At 41.5% G+C, this 19,511-nt stretch overlaps 1 protein-coding gene across 1 annotated transcript in view; it reads left to right on the top strand.

Annotated features, from left to right (window-relative positions):
- Window positions 1-4,349: 4,349 nt before the first annotated feature.
- LOC132395496 (cilia- and flagella-associated protein 69-like) overlaps window positions 4,350-19,511 on the top strand; it is a 136,694-nt gene continuing 121,532 nt past the window's right edge. Inside the window, exons 1-2 of the mRNA XM_059972202.1 lie at window positions 4,350-4,602; window positions 9,464-9,526. Coding sequence (XP_059828185.1) covers window positions 4,534-4,602; window positions 9,464-9,526 — 132 coding nt within the window. The 5' untranslated portion in view covers window positions 4,350-4,533. The remainder of the gene's footprint in view (window positions 4,603-9,463; window positions 9,527-19,511) is intronic.

Raw genomic sequence — 19,511 nt, forward strand, 5'->3', positions numbered from 1 at the left:
GTTTATTTTTTATGTTACAGGCTACATGCTATCAAGAGGAAGATGTAAGCTTTCTTCATAGAATATAGCAGACTAATGAGTCATGTGATAAATATGTATAAATGTTTGAATTTATAGCAATATAGATCACTATAAGATCTCTGAACATCCAACATTTTCTTTGTTCCAGTAGTAGCTACATTCTTTAAAATACTTGCTTGTCTCTGCATGAAAAGTTGAAGTTCAAAGGAAATTGGCAATAAAAATGCATGAGCCAGATATTGTACAGGATGAGTATCACCAGAAAGCACATGAAACACATAAATAATATTTTTAATTTAATCAGTTGTCCTAGTACAGTTAAGATCAAATAGCATGTGACTGAATGACTAACACACTGGATGACGGAATAGATTATGTGATTTACAATGAAATGTAATTTAAAATAGAAATCAACAATAACATTATAATCCTTATTCTTTTATTCATTCAATGTCAATATCAGCTAAGATAAGACTCAGTCACTGAGCACAACAAAATAACATAAATCTAGCAGCCAATGACTAATTCATTAGAAGCCGGTTGGAAAATAACAGAATTTGCATTGTAATTCATTGCAGGGTGATATTGGCTACCAAAAAAAAAATCCCTAAAGTCATAATGACCTTTCTGTACTGAAGGAGATTGTTTGATTGTTTTAATATTTTTCTGTTGACCGAAAAGGCATTCCAACACTTTGTATAGTAACATTTGTCTTAGGACCAGACTCTTATAGCCTTCCAGAAAATGTTGATATGTATTATAAAAGGTCCAACACATTTGTGAAAGAAAAATTTATGTTTTAGATTTAGATCCTCTGTCAGGATACTCCCAAGTCAAGGTGTTGCAAAGAGCTAAAACCTGTGAACCATATGAGACATAAATCTGAAAATTAAATCGGCTGATAAGAAACACTAAATAAATTTTGAAACATTCAAAAAATAATGATAAAGATATATTAAAGAACAATCTGCGATTCTATGAAACTGTGATTACCAACTCCAGTTTTAAGATTAGTATGGACCTTGTGGGAGAGCATTAAATTGGAATAGGGTAAAATACAAGAATATTAGCCAACAACTGAGGGTTAATTGGAACAGCTCTTTTTGGGCAAGTCCACATCTGATATGAGAAAGGTGTTTATAGATCAATTGCACAAAGAACAGGACAGACATGTTACAGTAAGAAGGACAGACAAAATGGCAAAGTAAGGGAAACTTGGATGTTGAGAATTGAATTTAGTGAAGAACAAGGAAATGTACACTCCGTGGCCAATTTATTAGCTACACCTGTTCATTAATGCAAATATCTAATCAGCCAGACATGTGATAGCAAATCAATGCATAAAAGCATGCAGGCATGATCAAGAGACTCACTTGATGTTTAGACCAAACATTAGAATCAGGATTTAAGTGACTTTGATTGTGGAATGATTGTTGGGGCCAGATGGGGTGGTGTGAATGTTTCAGAAAGTGCTGATCTCCTGTGATGTTCACACACAGCATTCCCCAGAGTTTACAGAGAATCATGCAAAATAAAACATCATGGAGAGGTCAGTTCTGTGAGTGACAATACCTTGTTAATGAGAGAGATCAGAGGAGAATAGCCAGACTAGCTCAAGCTGAAAGAAAGGTGACAGTAACTCAAATAACAGCACATTAATACAGTGGAGTGCAGGGGTGCATCTTTAAATGCACAACATGTCAAACCTGAAGTGGATGGGCTACAGCAGCAGAACACCATAAACATGCACTCAGTGGCCACTTTATTAAGTACAAGAAGTAACAAATATAGTGGCCACTGAGTGTACATAAAGGTTTAGGAAGCTAACAGAGCCCTTAAGGATAAAAAGTCAGAAAAGAACTGAATAAGGGAATTATGAAAACAAGAACCATACATGACAGTCCTTGGCAAGGAGGATTAAAGATAATTCCATGGCAATACATATAATCATTAGGAGCAAGAGAATAACTGGGGAGTGGATAGGATGACTCAAAGATAAAGGAGGGGACATGTGCTTAAAAGTGGATGAGTGTGAGGTCCTAAACAAGTACTTTGCATCAATATTTACCCCTCATGCCTGTTCGGCCATTCAATAATATTATGGCTAAACTTTGATATCAGTACCACTTTGCCACACTAACAAGTTTGAAAGATCAAGGTTCATAGTAAATTTACTATCAAAGTACATATACATCACTAAGTACAAACCTAAAATTCATTTTCTTGTGAGCATTCAAACAGCGAATATAAGAAACAATTAAATCAATGATAGACTGCCCCCAATCAATGAGCAATAGACGACAATCTGCAAATACAAAAACAAAAAAATGATAATACTGTAAATTAGCAATAAATATTGAGAACATGAGATGAAGAGTCCTTGAAAATGAGTCCACAGATTATAGGAACACTTCAGTGATGGGGAGTGTGAACTTACTTCCTTTAGTTCAAGAGACTGATGGTTGAGGGGTAATAACCATTCCTGAACCTGGGGTTTAAGGTCCTAAGGTTTCTGTTGCTTCTTCCTGATGGCAGCAGTGAGAAGAAAGCATGTCCAGGATGGTGGGGTCCGTGATGATGGATTTTGCTTTCCTATGACAGCACTCTGTGTAGATGTGCTCGATGGTGGGGAGGAATTTACCCGTGATAGACTGGGCTTAATTTTTGTAGGCTCTTCCATTGAAGGACATTGGTCTTTCCATGCCCGCCATGACACAAGCATTCAATATACTTTGCATCATCCATCCACAGATGTTTGTCAAAGTTTTAGATGACGTCAAATGTTCACAAATTTCTAGAGGCACTGCTGTGCTTTCTTCACAATGACACTTATATGGTAGACCCACAACAGATCCTCTGAAATGTTAACACTGAGCAATTTAAAGTTGCTGACCCTCTCCACCTCTGATCTCCAGATGAGGAGTGGCTCATGGACCTCTTGTTTCCTCCTCCTTAAATCAATAATCAGCTCCATGATCTTGCAGACATTGAGTGAGATATTGGTTCAGCACCACTCAGCCAGATTTTTAATCTTCTTCACCACCTTTGATTCAGTCAATGGCACTGGTGTCATCGGCAAATTTAAGTATGGCATTGGAGCTGTGCTTAGCCTCACACTTATAAATAAAGTGAGTAGAGCAGGGGATAAACACAAAGTCTTATGGTGTATCTATGCTGATGCTGGTTGTGGAGAAGATGTTGTCTGAACTGACTGGGATCTCTAAGTGATGAAATCGAGGATCTAGTTGCACAAGGAGGTATTGAGTACAGGTCTTGAATCTTATTGGTTGAAGTGAATTGAATTGACTTTATTTCTTACATTCTTCACATACATGAGGAGTAAAAATCTTTGTTACTATTGATGCCGCCCTCATCCACACCTCTTCCATTTCCAGAACATCTGCACTTTTCTCATCTTCCTGCCGCCTTAACAGTCCCTCTTGTCCTTGCCTACCACCCCATCAGCCAACACATCTTCAACACATCTCTATCTCTGATGTCCTGGAACAAATCTTGGTCATGTGAACAGATATAGCAGAGGTGAAGAAACTGAGAAACGGGAATAGCATTTTTACAGGAGGTAGGATGGTAAGAGATATAGTCGAGATAACCATGGGAATCAGCAGTTTTATAAAAGATGTTGACAGTTTGTCCCCAGAGATGGAGACCAAGATTGAGAAATGTGAGGGAGGTGTCAGAGATGGACCAAGTGAATTTAAGGGCAGGGTGGAAATTAAGAGGAAAAATTAACAATGGTAATGTTGGGATTGGTGCTGAGGGAGTGGAGAGCAGTACGTTCAGAGGGGATAGGGTTTGAGGAGGAGAGATAAGTGCTGAAGTCGAAATGGTTGATGCCTCGTCGGCAGTTCGAGATGAAAAGACCCAGAGCAGCCAGAGAACCAGAGCGGGGTGTCCAAGAAGAGGAGGAGGATTGAAGACGGGAGAAAGGGGTATCTGTGCGGGGTGTGGAATCCTTGCCAAAGAAATGGGCTCGGAGACGGACGAGCTCGACGTCATGGCAGTCGTGGAACTCACTGAGGTGGGGACAAAGGTGAGGTCCTTAATGAGGACGTAACATTCTGACATTTCATTTAATACATTCCCTACAACATTCTTCTTTGTCTCAATATGAACCAGACTCGGTGTCAGATTTTACCCGATTACATTCCTACGTCGTGGGTACAAAAGGTACCATCGAGATACCAATTACTCCGGGAACTCGCTTCAAGCCAATGGGACCGCAGTGCCACGCGAAGGGAGGATCCTCCTCGGCCGCCGTACGGAGTTCTCTCCAAGGCAACGAAATACGTTTCCACGACAACCAGAAGCAGCCATTACCCGGCAACAAACACGGGAACGGAGTAGAGTGTGGAGCCCTCCACAACCTGTTGCTTCAGCTCAGTGCATCACCGCCAGCGATGCGAGGGGGAGGACGGCTGGCCACTCCGGCCGTTGTAGCGGTGAAGTGGGATCACTGACGGATGGGGACTGGACTAACTGTTTAAAGTCAGAATGAATATGGACAAGAGCATTCCCGTGGTGAGGCACGTCTTCCGGGACAGTGACCTGGGCCTGAAACAGGCAAGTCCGAGAACACTTGCTGACCCTGGTCGTTTTCATTTCTCTAATTGTGTACTGGTATTTTCAGTTTTATATTCTTCACTCTTTTTTTCCAAGGCAGTCTCTGGCCATCAAGGATGATTTCGAAGTTCAAAGTACTTGTTTCGACTTCAGTTTTGCGGGTTCTGAGAGGTGGCAGATGAGACTAGTGTAGGACTTGCAAACACGTCCACAGATGGGGCAGGTGGGAGTGTTGCTTGGAAGTGATTCAGTGCTTAAAACAGTGTTTCTGTGTGCTCCTGGTTCCCAAGAATGTCAATATCAGCTTGCATGCTCCTTGTCCACTTTGAATACTGCATAAAGGAGGAATTCAGCACACGCTGCCCATCTCTGTCACCCAGTAATCTCATCCCATGACAGAGATTGAAACAACGTTACACACAAAATGCTGGAGGAACTCAGCAGGCCAGAAAGAGTACAGTCAATGAAAGAGTACAGTGACATTCTGGGCTGAGACCCTTCAGCGGTACTGGAGAAAAGATGAGTAGATTTAAAAGGTGAAGGCAGGGGAGGCAGAAACACAAGGTGACAGGTGAAACCTGAGGAGGGGAGGGATGAAGTAAAAAGCTGGGAAGTTGATTGGTGAAAGAGATACAGGCTGGAGATGGGGGAATCTGATTGGAGAGGACTGAAGGCCATGGAAGAAAGAAAATGGGGAGGAGCACCAGAGGAAGGTGATGGGCAGGTAAGGAGGGAAAGTGAGAGAGGGAAAAGGGAATGGGGCACGGTGAAGGGGCAGGGGGAGATTACAGGAAGTTCAAGTTCAATGTTTATGCCATTGGGTTGGAGGCTACCCAGATGGAATATAAGATCGTGCTCCTCCAACGTGAGTGTGGCCTCATCATGACAGTAGAGAAGGCCATCGACTGATATATGGGAATGGGAAGTGGATTTAAAATGTGTGGCCACTGGGAGATCCCGCTTCTTCTGACAGGTACTCGGCGAAGCAGTCTCCCAATCTGTGTTGGGTCTCACTGATACACAAGAAGCCACACTGGGAGCACTAGATACTGCAGATGACCCCAACAGACTCACAGATGAAGTAGGATAAGTGCCAAGAGGGGGCCAATGGGGAGGGACGAATGGACAAGTGAGTCATGTAGGGAGCGATCCCTGCAGACAGCAGAAAGTGGAGGGGGGCGATAGGATCCCAATCATATCTTTCCTCCCCCCACCCACTTTCTGCACATCACCTATCACCTTGTGTTTCCTCCTCCGCCTCCCCCCACCAGCCTTCTAACTCTGACTCCTCATCTTTTTTCTCCAGACCTGATGGCTCTTGGCCCGAAATGTCGACTATACTCTTTTTCGTAGATGCTACCTGGCCTTCTGAGTTCCTCCAGCATTTTGTGTGCTGCTTGGATTTCCAGCATCTGCAAATTTTCTCTGGTTTGTGATTAAAATAATGGGTCTAATTTGGAAGTCTGCTGTTGAGCATGCAAATAATGTGTATCTAATGTAGCTGGCTGAAGCTAAATAAAGCCTCAATGTTGGAGACTTTCAGGGAATGTTCAATGTGGAGTGTTCAAAATCTTTCCATTAGTTCTGTTGTTGGAGGTTCCATTCACTCAGGATGTTTGTTGGAAGTAAAATGCAATACTGCAGTAAGAACAATTGCTTTATCACCAAGGATGGCTCTGTTGTTGACCATTGAATAGAGGCATGGCTTACGTGTCACTGTGGAGCAAGCAGGAGAGGGATTTGATGTTCTGTGGGAAATCAACTGTGAGGAGCGTCTTCCAGAGTCCCTCCTGAATGATGGAGTTATAGATGTAAATGAGGTGGAGAAAGTTCATGTATAGCAGTAGTTTGTGCTGAGAAGATTTCACAAAGTGTTCTTTCCAGTGGGCATTAACTGCATCTCTGTCCTTAACAAATAGACTCTTGCTCCTGGTTCTCATTCAGGTGAGGACTTGAATGTTTGGGATGTAGATGAATATTACAGTACTGAGGAACTGAGAAATGTAAATGCTACTGGTGGCTTGCTGAGCCTCCAAATCTCTCTCTTTCCTTTTTAGACCCAGGGTTTCTGCTGGATCTGCACCTTCATGTACCTGTAAAGCTGTTTCTTTCCTTAAGGAAAGGCATTAGAAACAGAGGTTGGTAGGTGGTAAATAGAACCAATAAGAAGAGTGTGAGTTACCTGAATGTGTGGGTTTCCCATGACCCAGTGGTATAAACAATGGATTTTCCAGTTTCAGATAACCCATCCCCTGGTGTTCAATCCCCACTCCTACCAGTCCACCTAGGTTCTCCCTCTCTTTGTAACTTTTTCCTGCCCCACCTGTTTCCAACTCTATGGATATCCACACATCCATCCATCCACCAGGGTTCCTCCTCTCTTACAATTGCCTCCCCCATCTGGCTCTATCTATGTTTTATGCTCTTATCTGGCTCCATATCACTTTCCATCATCTATCTCTGCCTACCACAGACTTTCTCCCAACTGTCTCCATTTATTCCTTATCTGTTTCTGCCTAACAATAGCAACTGAGGCAAAGGGATGGCCAAAACATTGACTTTCTATTGCTCTCCACAGATGCTGCCTGATCTGCTGATTTCCTCCAGCATCTTGGCTTGTTCTTCAAGCAGTTTGTTTTTAGTTCTTTTATTCCTCTTGTTAGAGAAGCCAAGAATTTATTCACAGGTGCTAACTTCAGGACAACTGACCACAGTGGAGATAAAATCTGCTTGATCTCAGTCCTGCTGAAGGGTCTCAGCCCAATACGTCAACTGTACTCTTTTCCATAGATGCTGCCTGGCCTGCTGAGTTCCTCCAGCATTTTGTGTGTGTTGTGTGAACACACTGCAGCTTCTGTAGGCTGGCTGTTTTTAGGTTGTTCTGAACCCAAGAAGATCGATGTCAAAGCTCTCAAAGACACATCTTCAACCATTTCTACCTTGTCTGAATGGAATCAGTTTGGGTCTGGGAATTTACTCTCTGATAGAGTGAAAAAAAACAGATCTCAAGTAATTAAGAGAAAACTGCCCAATTCACTCCCTAACTTGTGTGATTATGGTATATTAACCCTGTTAACACCAAAACAGCTGGTGGATCACCCACTGTGTGTTTGGGGACTATCAACTAGAAATGCAACACTTTCCCCAAGTAAAACTGCAGTACATGCATGATGTCTGTTATTTTGGAAACTATGAAATTAGGTCTAGTCATATATGTCAATGCTTAAAAATGCCATGAGTGTATTGGATAATTGTGTTACAACATGGGCTTTGTGCAATTGTGCTGTTTGTCAAAAGTAGGTGGTATATCTATGAGAGCAGCCATGTATCAGTGGATCTACATGTATCAGGAGAACATGAACAGAAATATAGTCTTGATCTCAGATTCTATTGTTTTTTTTCCAATGACCATAAAATTAAGATAATGTGAAATGTAGCATTTCTATTTGTAAAATTTTTCTGTTGGCTATAAACCTAATCAACATTGGCATAGAGTGTCAATGAGTCTTATAGGAAAAGCTGCTGATATACATAGATGGCCATGATCAAAAATTAGAATTAAATAACCTTTCTGCCACTAAAATATCAGGCCTTGATGATACCCAACAAGAGAAAATTCTCCTATCCCTTCACACCCCCCCCCCCCCCCCACTGATCTTCAATGGATTTCCCATCACTGAATCCCCACCTATCAATGCCTGGATGTTACCATTAACCAGAATCTGAACTAGAATAGCTGTATATACAATGTGGCTATGAGAACAGTTCAAGGACTAGGAATTCTACAGCGAGTATTCACCTCCTAACACCCAAATAGTGTTTGCCGTTTACAAGGTTCAAATCAAAAATGTGATCAGATACTTTCCACTTGCCTTTATGTGTGTGACTTCAACAGTATTCCTAAAGGACATAGAAGCTAATTGATAGGCATCCCATCTATGACCATTGACGTTTCTGATCAAGGTGCTTCAGTTGTATCCAGTCCACATTCCTTAAATTAATAATAATAAAAGTTTTATTAAAATCTTAAAAATAGTAAAACTACATATATTCAGATGCTTCCTGTAAAAATCTGCTTCAAGTATAATGTTATGAAGTTTTTGATGGAGAAGCTACAATTGAACTAAGAACACATCCCCGAGGACATCCATCAATAACCATCTCCAGCTTCACAATCACTCACTTTCAGTTAGGTTTGACCTTCGCCGCACAGAAGATTTCTATTTCTCCTTGTTTGGGTAGGATATTCTAATACTACTTGGTTGACAATTGTTTTAATGTTTAGGGTTATTAGTTGTTTCTTCACGCTGAAATTAATTTCTTCTGTTCATACCTGGGTTATGATTGTGAACACCATTTTCAATACATGGAGTCATTGCAGAAAAAATATGAACAACATAATAGTAAAAAGAATGATGGCAATTTTTATTTTGAAAAAGATTCACAGAAATTATAAACACTTAGTCTCAGAAATTTGTTTTTGTCATTGAAATTCAATAAAACCAAATTTCAGAAGTAGATTATAAACTTTTTACCACATTTTCATGGTTACTCTAGCAACATTTTAATTTTAATCTGCATCTGCTACTTGAGTAAAATGTTTAATTATCTTATTGGATTAGATGACTTTAAAGATAATATAGCTTGCTGTATCTTATTCCTATGATGGAGTTGCAATTGCTTTCTTGACCTACAGGCTTATTCCTCACTTACAATCATCCCCAATTTCTTTATAAAAATGAGACAAATTGTTTATGCAGAACTTTAAACCCTTACAAAAATATTTCAATCCCATTGGTAAACTTATTTGTAAGCTGAGTCAATTAAAAATAACAACATATTTCATCTCCTTATTTAATAGGATGCATACCCAAGGCCTTTGGACATAAATCGTGTTGCTGATCTAATAGAAGATAAATACTCAGTGAGTAACTTACAAGAAAAATCTAATTATATCTCCACCTTAATATTATTTTGTACATTGTACCCTGAAGTATTATTAAGACTGCATACATTATCAACCATTTCTTGTATTGCATCTGTCATAAAATGAGGTTGAGAATTCTATTATCTTTATTAAGTGGCTATTTTTATTAAGTATTTAGAGTCATGCAGCAAGAAAAACTGCTAATTTGCCCACCACATCTGTGACAACCATTTTTGTTCATCCACACCAGTCCCATTTGTGTGCATAGGAATTATATCGTGCTGTGCCTTCCATAAATGCCTTTTAAATATAGTGCTTTTATCTGGTTGCACCACTTCCTTTGGCAGTGTATCCCAAATATTAATCACTGTGTAAAAAAAAATTCTTGCCTCTTAGATCCCTTTTAATAACCCTTCCTCTCAAATTTATGGTCTTATGGTCTACCTTGAACTTATGTTCCCTTTTTGATTCTCCAAAGTTCAAAGTAAATTTATTATCAAAATACATATATGTTATCACATACTAACCTGAGATACATTTACTTGTAGACATTTACAGGAAAAAGAGAAATACAATAGAATTTCATGAAAAACTGCATAAACAGACAAATACTGACAAACAACCAAGAGAGCCTGGCCTGGTTGCTGAGGGTCTTGATGATAGATTCTGCATTCTTGTGCAGTGCTCCATATAAATGTACTCAATTTCCCCTACCATGGGAAAAACTAATTTGACTATCTACCCTATGTGTACTTGTCATAATTGTATACGCTTCTATCAGATGACCCCTCAACCTCCTTTGATCCAGCCTATCCAATCGCTCCCCATAGCTAAAATCTTATTTTCTTTCCAGTGCAAGGCCACATCCTTCAAAAAAAAAGTCTCTTTTGCTCAGTCAACTTGTATCCCCAAGTTAGTCTGCAGTTTATCATTCTAGGGTATTATTTATGCTGTAAATTTTTTTCACCAGAAATGCAACACCTCATTCAAAGAGTGAATTGCTTTTAACTTTAAGTCCATTCCTTGAACTTATCAACACTGAAAATCAGAAGGTATTCTAAGATATATGAGTTTTTAGATAGATATGTGCTGATTAGGGAGCATCAGCATAGCTTCGTGTGTGATAGGTCATGTCTAACCAGTCTTATAGAGGTTCAAGAAAGTTACCAGGAAAGTTGAAGAAGGCAAGGCAATGGATGCTATCTACATGGACTGTAAGGCATTTTACTTGGTCCCGCAGAGGAGGTTGGTCAAGATGTTTCAGTTGCCAGGCATTCATGATGAGGTAGTAAATCAGATTAGACATTGACTTTGTGAGAGAACCAGAGTAGTAGTAGATGGTTGCCTCTGACTGGAGGCCTGTGACTAGTGGAGTGCCGCAGGAATCGGTGCTGAGTCCATTGTTGCTTGTCATTATATCAATGATCTGGATGATAATGTGGTTAACTGGAGCAACATATTTGCAGATGACACCAAGAATGGGGGTGTAGTGGACAGCAAGGAAGACTATGAAAGCTTGCAGCGGGATCTGGACCAGCTAGAAAAATGGGCTGAAAAAATTGCAGATGGAATTTAATGCAGACAAGTATGAGGTGTTGCACTTCAGTAGGACCAATCTAGGTGGGTTTTAAACAGTGAATGGTAGGGCACTGAGGAGGGCTGTAGAACAAAAGGATCTGGGAACACAGATCCATAATCCATTGAAAGTGGTATCATAGATACATGGGATCGGAAAGAAAGCTTTTGGCACATTGGCCTTCATAAATCAAAGCATTGAGTACAGAAGATGGGATGTTATGTTGAAGTTGTATAATATGATGGGAAGCCTAATTTAGAGAATTCTGTGCAGTTTTGGTCACCTACCTACAGGAAAGATAAATAAGTTTAAAAGAGTACAGAGAAATTTTACAAGGATGTTGTTGGATTTGGAGGACCTGAGTTATAAGGAGTTGAATAAGTTAGGACTTTTATTCTTTGAAACATCGAAGACTGAGGGGAGATTTGCTAGAACTACACAAAATTATGAAGGCTAGAGATAGGACAAATGCAAGTAGGCTTTTTTCCACTGAGATTTCATTAGGCTACAACTAGAGGTCATGGTTAAGATTAAAAGGTGAAAAGTTTAAAGGTAATAAGAGGAAATTTCTTCATTCAGAGGGCCATGAGCATGGAACAAGCTGCCAGTGCAAGTGGTGCATGTGAGCTTGATTTCAACGTTTAAGAGAAGTTTGAGTAGGTACAGTGCCTATAAAAACTATTCTCCCTCCCAGGAAGTTTTCCTATTTTAATGTTTTACAACATTGAATCACAGTGGATAGAATTTGGCTTTTTAATGCCGATTAACAGAAAAAGACTCTTGTATCAAAGTGAAAACAAATTTCTACAAACTAGTGTAAATTTATTACAGTTTTTAAACACAAATTAAGTAATTACATAATTACTCGCCCCCTTTCAAGCCGGTATTTAGTAGATGCATGTTTGGCCGCACTGAGTCAACATAAGAACATAAAATCTAGGAGCAGGAGCAGGCCATCTGGCCCGTTGAGCCTGTTCCACGATTCAATAAGATCATGGCTGATCTGGCCGTGCACTCATCTCCACCTAGCTGCCTTTTCCCCATAACCCTTAATTCCCCTACTGTGCAAAAAATTATTCAACCTTGTCTTAAATACATTTACTGAGGTAGCCTCCACAGTTTCACTGGGCAGAGAATTGCACAGATTCTCCACTCTCTAGGAGAAGCAGTTCTTCTTCATCGCCGTCCCAAATCTTTTCCGCGAATATGGAGGCTATGTCCCCTACTTCTACTCTGTGTGGATAGCTCTCCATCAGCTTTGCACATCTGGGCACTGTAATCCCCCCCCCCCCCACCATTCTTCTTTACAAAACAGCTCAAGCTCTGTCAGCTTGCATGGGGATCATAAGTGAACAGCCCTTTTCAATTCCAGCCACAAATTCTCATTTGGATTGGGGTCTGAACTCTGACTTTGCCCTTCCAGGACATTCATACTGTTGTTTTTAAGCCATTCATGTGTAGCTTTGGCATTATCCTTGGGGTCATTGTCTTGCTGGAAAACAAATCTTCTCTGAAGTCACAGTTCTTTTGCAGACTGCATTAGGTTTTCCTCCAGGATTTCCCCTGTATTTTGCTGCATTCAATGTACCCTCTACCTTCACAAACCTTCTAGGGCCTGCTGCAATGAAGCATCCCCACAGCATAATGCAACCACCGTGTTTCACAGTAGAGATGGTGAGTTTTTGATGGTGTGTAGTACTTGGCTGGCTTACACCACATATAGTGTTTAGTCTGATGGCCAAAAAGCTCAATTTGGCTTCTTCCAGCTATCTTCAGAGTCTCCCACATACCTTCTGAAAACCCTAGCCCTGATTTAATGTGAGTTTTTTTTCGCCCCTCCCCCCTAAAGTGACTTTCTCTTTGTTACTCTCCCATAAAGCTGCAACTGGTGAAGCACCCAGGCAATAGTCATTTGCTCAGTCTCCCATCTCAGCCACTGAAGCTTGTAACTCCTCCAGGTCACTTGACGGCTGTCATCACATGGTCACTCAGTTTTTGAGGACTATCTGATCTAGACAGATTTATAGCTATGTCATATTCTTTCCATTTCTTGATGACTAACTTATCTGTATTCCATGGGATATTCAGAGACCTCAAAATTTTCTTGCATCCATCTCCTGACTTGTGCTTTTCAGTAACCTTTTCACAGAGCTGCTTGGGTTACCCATGGCCCTCTATTTTTCTAAGCTCCATGTACCTATCCAGGAGTCTCTTAAAAGTCCCTATCATATCCACCCCCACCACCATCACTGGCAGCACTCACTACTCTCTGCGTAAAAAACTTACCCCTGCCATCTCCTCTGTACCTACTTCCAAGCACCTTAAAACTGTGCCCTCTCATGTTAGCCATTTCAGTCCTGGGAAAAAGCTTCTGACTATCCACATGATCAATGCCTCTCATCATCTTATACACCTCTATCAGGTCACCTCTCATCCTCCGCAGCTCCAAGGAGAAAAGGACAAGTTCACTCAAACCTATACTCATAAGGCATGTTCCCCAATCCAGGCAACATCCTTCTAAATCTCCTCTGCATCCTTTCTATAATTTCCACATCCTTCCTGTAGTGAGGTGAGCAGAACTGAGCACAGTACTCCAAGTGCGCTCAGATCAGGGTCCTATATAGCTGTAACATTACCTCTTGGCTCTTAAACTCAATCTGATGGTTGATGAAGGCCAATAGACCATATATCTTCTTAACCACAGAGTCAAACTGCGTAGCAGCTTTGAGTGTCCTGTGGACTCAGACCCTAAGATCCCTCTGATCCTTAACACTATCAAGAGTCTTACCATTAATAATATATTCTGCCGTCATATTTGTCCTACCAAAATGAACCACCTCATACTTATCTGGGTTAAACTCCATTGGCCACTTCTCAGCCCAGTTTTGCATCCTATTGATGTTATGCTGTAACCTCTGACAGTCCCTCCATACCATCCACAACACCCCCAACCTTTGTGTCATCAGCAAATTTACTAACCCACCCTGTCACTTTTTCATCCAGGTCATTTATAGAAATCTGAAGAGAAGGGGTCCCAGAACAGATCCCTGAGGCACATCACTGGTCACCGACCTCCATGCAGAATATGACCTGAGAACAAACACTCTTTGCCTTCTGTGGACAGCCGAATTCTGGATTCACAAAACAAGGTCCTCTTGGATCCCATGCCTCCTTACTTTCTCAATAAGCCCTATCAAATACCTTGCTGAGATCCATTTACTCTACATCTACTGCTCTACCTTCATCAATGTGCTTAGTCACATCCTCAGAAAATTTAATCAGAGTTGTAAGGCATGATCTGCCTTTGACAAAGCCATGCTGACTATTCCTAATCATATTATGCCTCTCCAAATGTTCATAAGTCCTGCCTCTCAGGATCTTTTCCATCAATTTACCGACCACGGAAGTAAAACTCACTGGTTTGTAATTTCCTGAGTTATCTCTACTCCGTTTCTTGAATAATGGAACTACATTCACAAATCTCCAATCCTCTGGAACTCTCCTGTCCCATTGATGATGCAAAGATCATCACCAGAGGCTCAGCAATCTCCTCCCTCACCTCCCACAGTAGCTTGGGGTACAGTTCATCCCGTCCCAGCAACTTATCCAACTTGATTGCTTCAAGCACATCCTCTTTCTTAATATCTACATGCTCAAGCTTTTCGGTCTGCTCTAAGTCTTCCTTACAATTGCCTAGATCCTTTTCCGTAGTAAATACTGAAACAAAGTACTCATTAAGTACCTCTGCTATCTCCTCTTGTTCCATACACACTTTTCCACTGTCACACTTGATTGGTCCTATTTTTATCCTCTTGCTCTTCACATACTTGTAGAATGCCTTGAGGTTTTCCTTAATCCTGTCCGCCAAGGCCTTCTCATGGCCCCTTCTGTCTCTTCTAATTTCTTTCTTAAGCTCCCTCCTGATAGCCTTATAATCTTCTAGATCTCTATCATTACCTAGTTTTTTGAACCTTTCGTAAGCTCTTCTTTTCTTCTTGATTAGATTTACAACAGTCTTTGTACACCATGGCTCCTGTACCCTACTATAACTTCCCTGTCTCATTGGAACGTACCTATGCAGAATTCCAAGCAAATATACCCTGAACATTTGCCACATTTCTTCCGTACATTTCACTGAGAATATCTTTTCCCAATTTATCCCTCAAGTTCCTGCCTGATAGCATATTTCCCCTTACTCCAATTAAACACTTTCCTAAACACGTTCCTGTCCCTCTCCAATGCTATCATAAAGGGAGATAGAATTGTCATCACTATCTCCAAAATGCTCTCTCACTGAGAGATCTGACACCTGACCAGGTTCATTTCCCAATACTAGATCAAGCACTGTACAGCCTCTCCTCTTGGAGGCTTATCTACATATTGTGTCAAGAAACCTTCTTGAACACACCTGACAAATTCCACCCCATCTAAATCCTTGCTCTAGGGACATGTCAATCGATATTTGGGAAATTAAAATCTCCCACCACGACAACTATGTTATTATTACACCTTTCCAGAATTTGTCTCCCTATCTGCTCCTCGATGCCCCTGTTACTATTGGGTAGTCTATAAAAAATGACCAGTAGAGTTATTGACCACTTCCTGTTCCTAACTTCCACCCACGGAGACTCCGTAGACAATAGCCCCCATGTCTTCCTCCTTTACTCAGCTGTAACACTATCTCTGATCAACAGTGCCATGCCCCCACCTTTTTTGCCTCTCTCCCTGTCCTTTCTGAATCACCTTATGCCTGGCACTCTAAGTAACTATACCTGCCCCTGCACCATCCAAGTCTCTGTAAAGGCCACAACATTATAGCTCCAAGTACTGATCCATGCTCTAAGCTCATTCACTTTGTTCATAATACTTCTTGCATTAAAATAGACACATCTGAAACCATCAGTCTGAGTGCGACCCTTCTCTATCACCTGCGTATCCTCCCTCTTGATTGTCTCCAAGCTTTCTCTACTTGTGAGCAAACCGCCTCTTCCTCTGTCTCTTCAGTTTTGTTCCCACCCCCCAGCAATCCTAGTTTAAACTCCTCCCAATAGCCTTAGCAAACATCCCCGCCAGGATATTGGACCCCTTGGTATTCAAGTACAACCCGTCCTTTTTGTACAGGTCAATCCTGCCCCAAAAGAGGCCCCAATGACCTAGAAATCTGAATCCCTGCCCCCTGCTCCAATCTCTCAGCCACGCATTTATCCTCCACCTCACTCTATCCCAATACTACCTGTCACCTGGCACAGGCAGTAATCCCGCAGTGACTACCTTTGTGGTCCTGCCTCTCAACTTCCTTCCTCATTCCCTGTAGTCTGTTTTCAGGACCTCCTCCCTGTTCCTGCCTATGTCGTTAGTACCAATATGTACCATGACCTCTGGCTATTCTCCTTCGCACTTCAGGATATCATGGACACGATCAGAAACATCCCGAACCCTGGCACCTGGGAGGAAAACTACCATCCGTGCTTCTTTCCTGCGTCTACAGAATCACCTGTCTGAACCCCTAACTATAGAGTCCCCTATCACTGCTGCCATCCTCTTCCTTTCCCTACCCTTCTGAGCCACAGGGCCAGACTCTGTGCTGGAGGCATGACCACTGTTGCTTCCCCCAGGTAGGCCATCTCCCCCAACAGTACTCAAACGAGAGTACTTATTGTCAAGGGGTACGGCCACAGGGGTGCTCTCTAGCCTCTGACTCCTGCCCTCCCCTCTCCTGATTGTTACCCATTTCTCTGTCTCCCCATGCCCTAGTGTAACTCGCTGCCTTTAACTGCTCTCTATCGCCTCCTCACTCTCCCTGACTAGACGAAGGTCAAGGAGCTGCATCTCCAGTTCCCTAACACAATCCCTAAGGAGCTGCAGCTCGACGCATGTGGCGTTGATGTGGCCGGCTGGGAGTCTCCCGGACTTCCCTCATCTGACATCCAGCACAGATTACTGGCCTCATACACATTCTTCCTGTCTGTATTCTACGCAGGCAACCTGCCTCACCTTGACCCATTATCGCCAAAGCCTTCCTTCTCTGCCTCCCTCTACTCAGTCATCCACTCTATAAAGCTGTCTCCTTTTCAACTCTTCTCGCTGTTCTCACTAGCTGGCGTCCATGCGCTTGCGCAGTCGTGCCCCAATCAAATCGCTGAAGAAATAACTTTCTTTTGAACTTTTCTCGCTGTTCTCACTGGCTGACGTCCACAGGCCTGTGCAGTCGTGCCCCAATCAAACCACTGAAGAAACCTTGAACTTTTACTCCACCTATTCACAGCCATTTCATACATAACATAATTCGGTGTAAGGAAAAGAACTAGGAAAAACGAGAGAAAGGAACACAGAAATGACAGGAATGGTTAGAGCTGTCATTTTCCATCTTGCTCTTACCTCCATATCCATCCACCTCTAACTCTTTTCCTACCTTTCAGCATATGTCTAGCTCTGTCTCTGATAGGTTAACCACCAACATCTGCTACAACCCCACAGTGTTACCTTGATTATATTACTTCCAACCCTGTCTTCCCTGAAGATCTGAATCCATTCTCTCATTTCAGTTATCTCCATCCATTTGCCAGGATTTTCAGCTGTGCATGTGTTACCTGGAGGCTGCTTGTGCAGATGATGTTCATATGCAAGATCTGTGTCAAGGTTACTTCAGCATTACTTAAAGGGGTTGCACCCAAGCAGGTGAAAACCCAATGGCTGGGAACCACAAGACCATAAAAAAATTTAAGACATAGGAGCAGAATTAGACCATTTGGACCATCGAGTCTGCTCCATCATTCCATCATAGCTGATTTATTATCACTCTTAAAACCATTCTCCTTCCTTCTCCTTATCTCAGTTATGATCCCTTTAAGTAATGTACTTTGGCAGCTCTCTCTTATTCAGGCCTCCTCCCAGATCTCAACCCGTGCCTGAACAATCCCCATCCCAGGTTTGACTATCTGCATCTTATCATCTGTAATTAAGACATCTGCAAAGCTCTGTGCAGGAGTGGAGGCATGAGTCTGAGAGGAATGCACTTCTAAAAAGTGATGTCACAACCATAATGGAATAATTGCCCAAGGTTATATCTTTTGCGGATCTATAATTCCATAAAATGTTAAGTTGTAAAGGCCATTTAATCTACATCAATTACATCAGCATTTCCACCAACCACAGATTTGCTCTAACTTTGGCAGTTTCTTTACAGATTGGCACTTTAATCAAACTGTTCTAAATTTACACTATTTCAATATTTGTCTATTTGGACATACTGATTTGTTAATGGTTTAAAAATTTTGTATAAAGATGTTCTCATTTTTTCATTTATCATTATTCTGAAGAAACTCATTCAGAGATTACCCCCAAAAATGCTTTGGCAAGTGCCATTTTTCTCCCCATACTATCCCATTACAGTTTAAATTTGAAAGTTCATAGCTGCTGGAAAGTGGCAACACAAGTGGATCAGGTGGTACAGAAGGTATACAACATGCTCGTCTTCATTGAGGATAACAGGCAGGAAGTCATGGTGCAGCTGTCTAAAACTTTAATCAGGCCACAATTGCGACACTGTGTACAGTTCTGGGCACCACACTATAGGAAGGATGTGGAGGCTTTGGAGAGGATATAGAAGAGTTTAACATGACTTGCCTGGTTTAGAGTGTGTTAGTCATAAGGGGAGGTTGAACAGACTTGGATTAAATCCTGGAATCATTTTTATGAACCGCCTTTGAACCCTCTCCAGTGTCAGGTCATCCTTTCTAAGGTAAGGAGCCCAAAACTGCTGAGAATACTCCATGTAAAGCCTCACCAGTGCTCTAGAAAGCCTCAACACTAATTCCTTGCTTTTATATTCTAGTCCTCTTAAAATGAACGCTAACATCACATTCGCCTTCCTTACCACCAACTTGACCTGCAAATTAACCTTTAGGGAATCCTGCATGAAGTCCCTTTGTTCCTCAGATTTTTAAATTTTCTCTCCATTTAGAAAATAGTCTATCCTTGTATTTTTCTACCAAAGTACATGACCCTACACTTCAACACTATATTCCATCTTCCACTTCTTTGTGCATTCTCCTAATCTGTCTGAGTCCTTTAGCAACCTTTCTGCTTCATCAAAACTACCCTTCCCTCCACTTATCTTCATATCATCCACAAACTTTGCAACAAAGCCATCAATTCCATCATCCAAATCATTGACATATAACGTAAAAAGATTGGGTCCCAGCACAGACCCCTGTAGAACACCACTAGTCACTGGCAGGCAACCGAAAAAGGTTTCCTTTATTCCCACTCTTTGCCTGCTGCCTATCTGCCAATGTTCTATCCATGCTTTTCTTTTCTTTTCTTATCTTTTCTCTAATACCATGGGCTCTTAACTTGCTAGGTAGCCTCATGTATGGCACGCTGTCAAAGGCATTCTGAAAATCC

This window comes from Hypanus sabinus, chromosome 6 (genome assembly GCF_030144855.1).
Source record: "Hypanus sabinus isolate sHypSab1 chromosome 6, sHypSab1.hap1, whole genome shotgun sequence".
NCBI classification, from domain to species: Eukaryota; Metazoa; Chordata; class Chondrichthyes; order Myliobatiformes; family Dasyatidae; genus Hypanus; species Hypanus sabinus.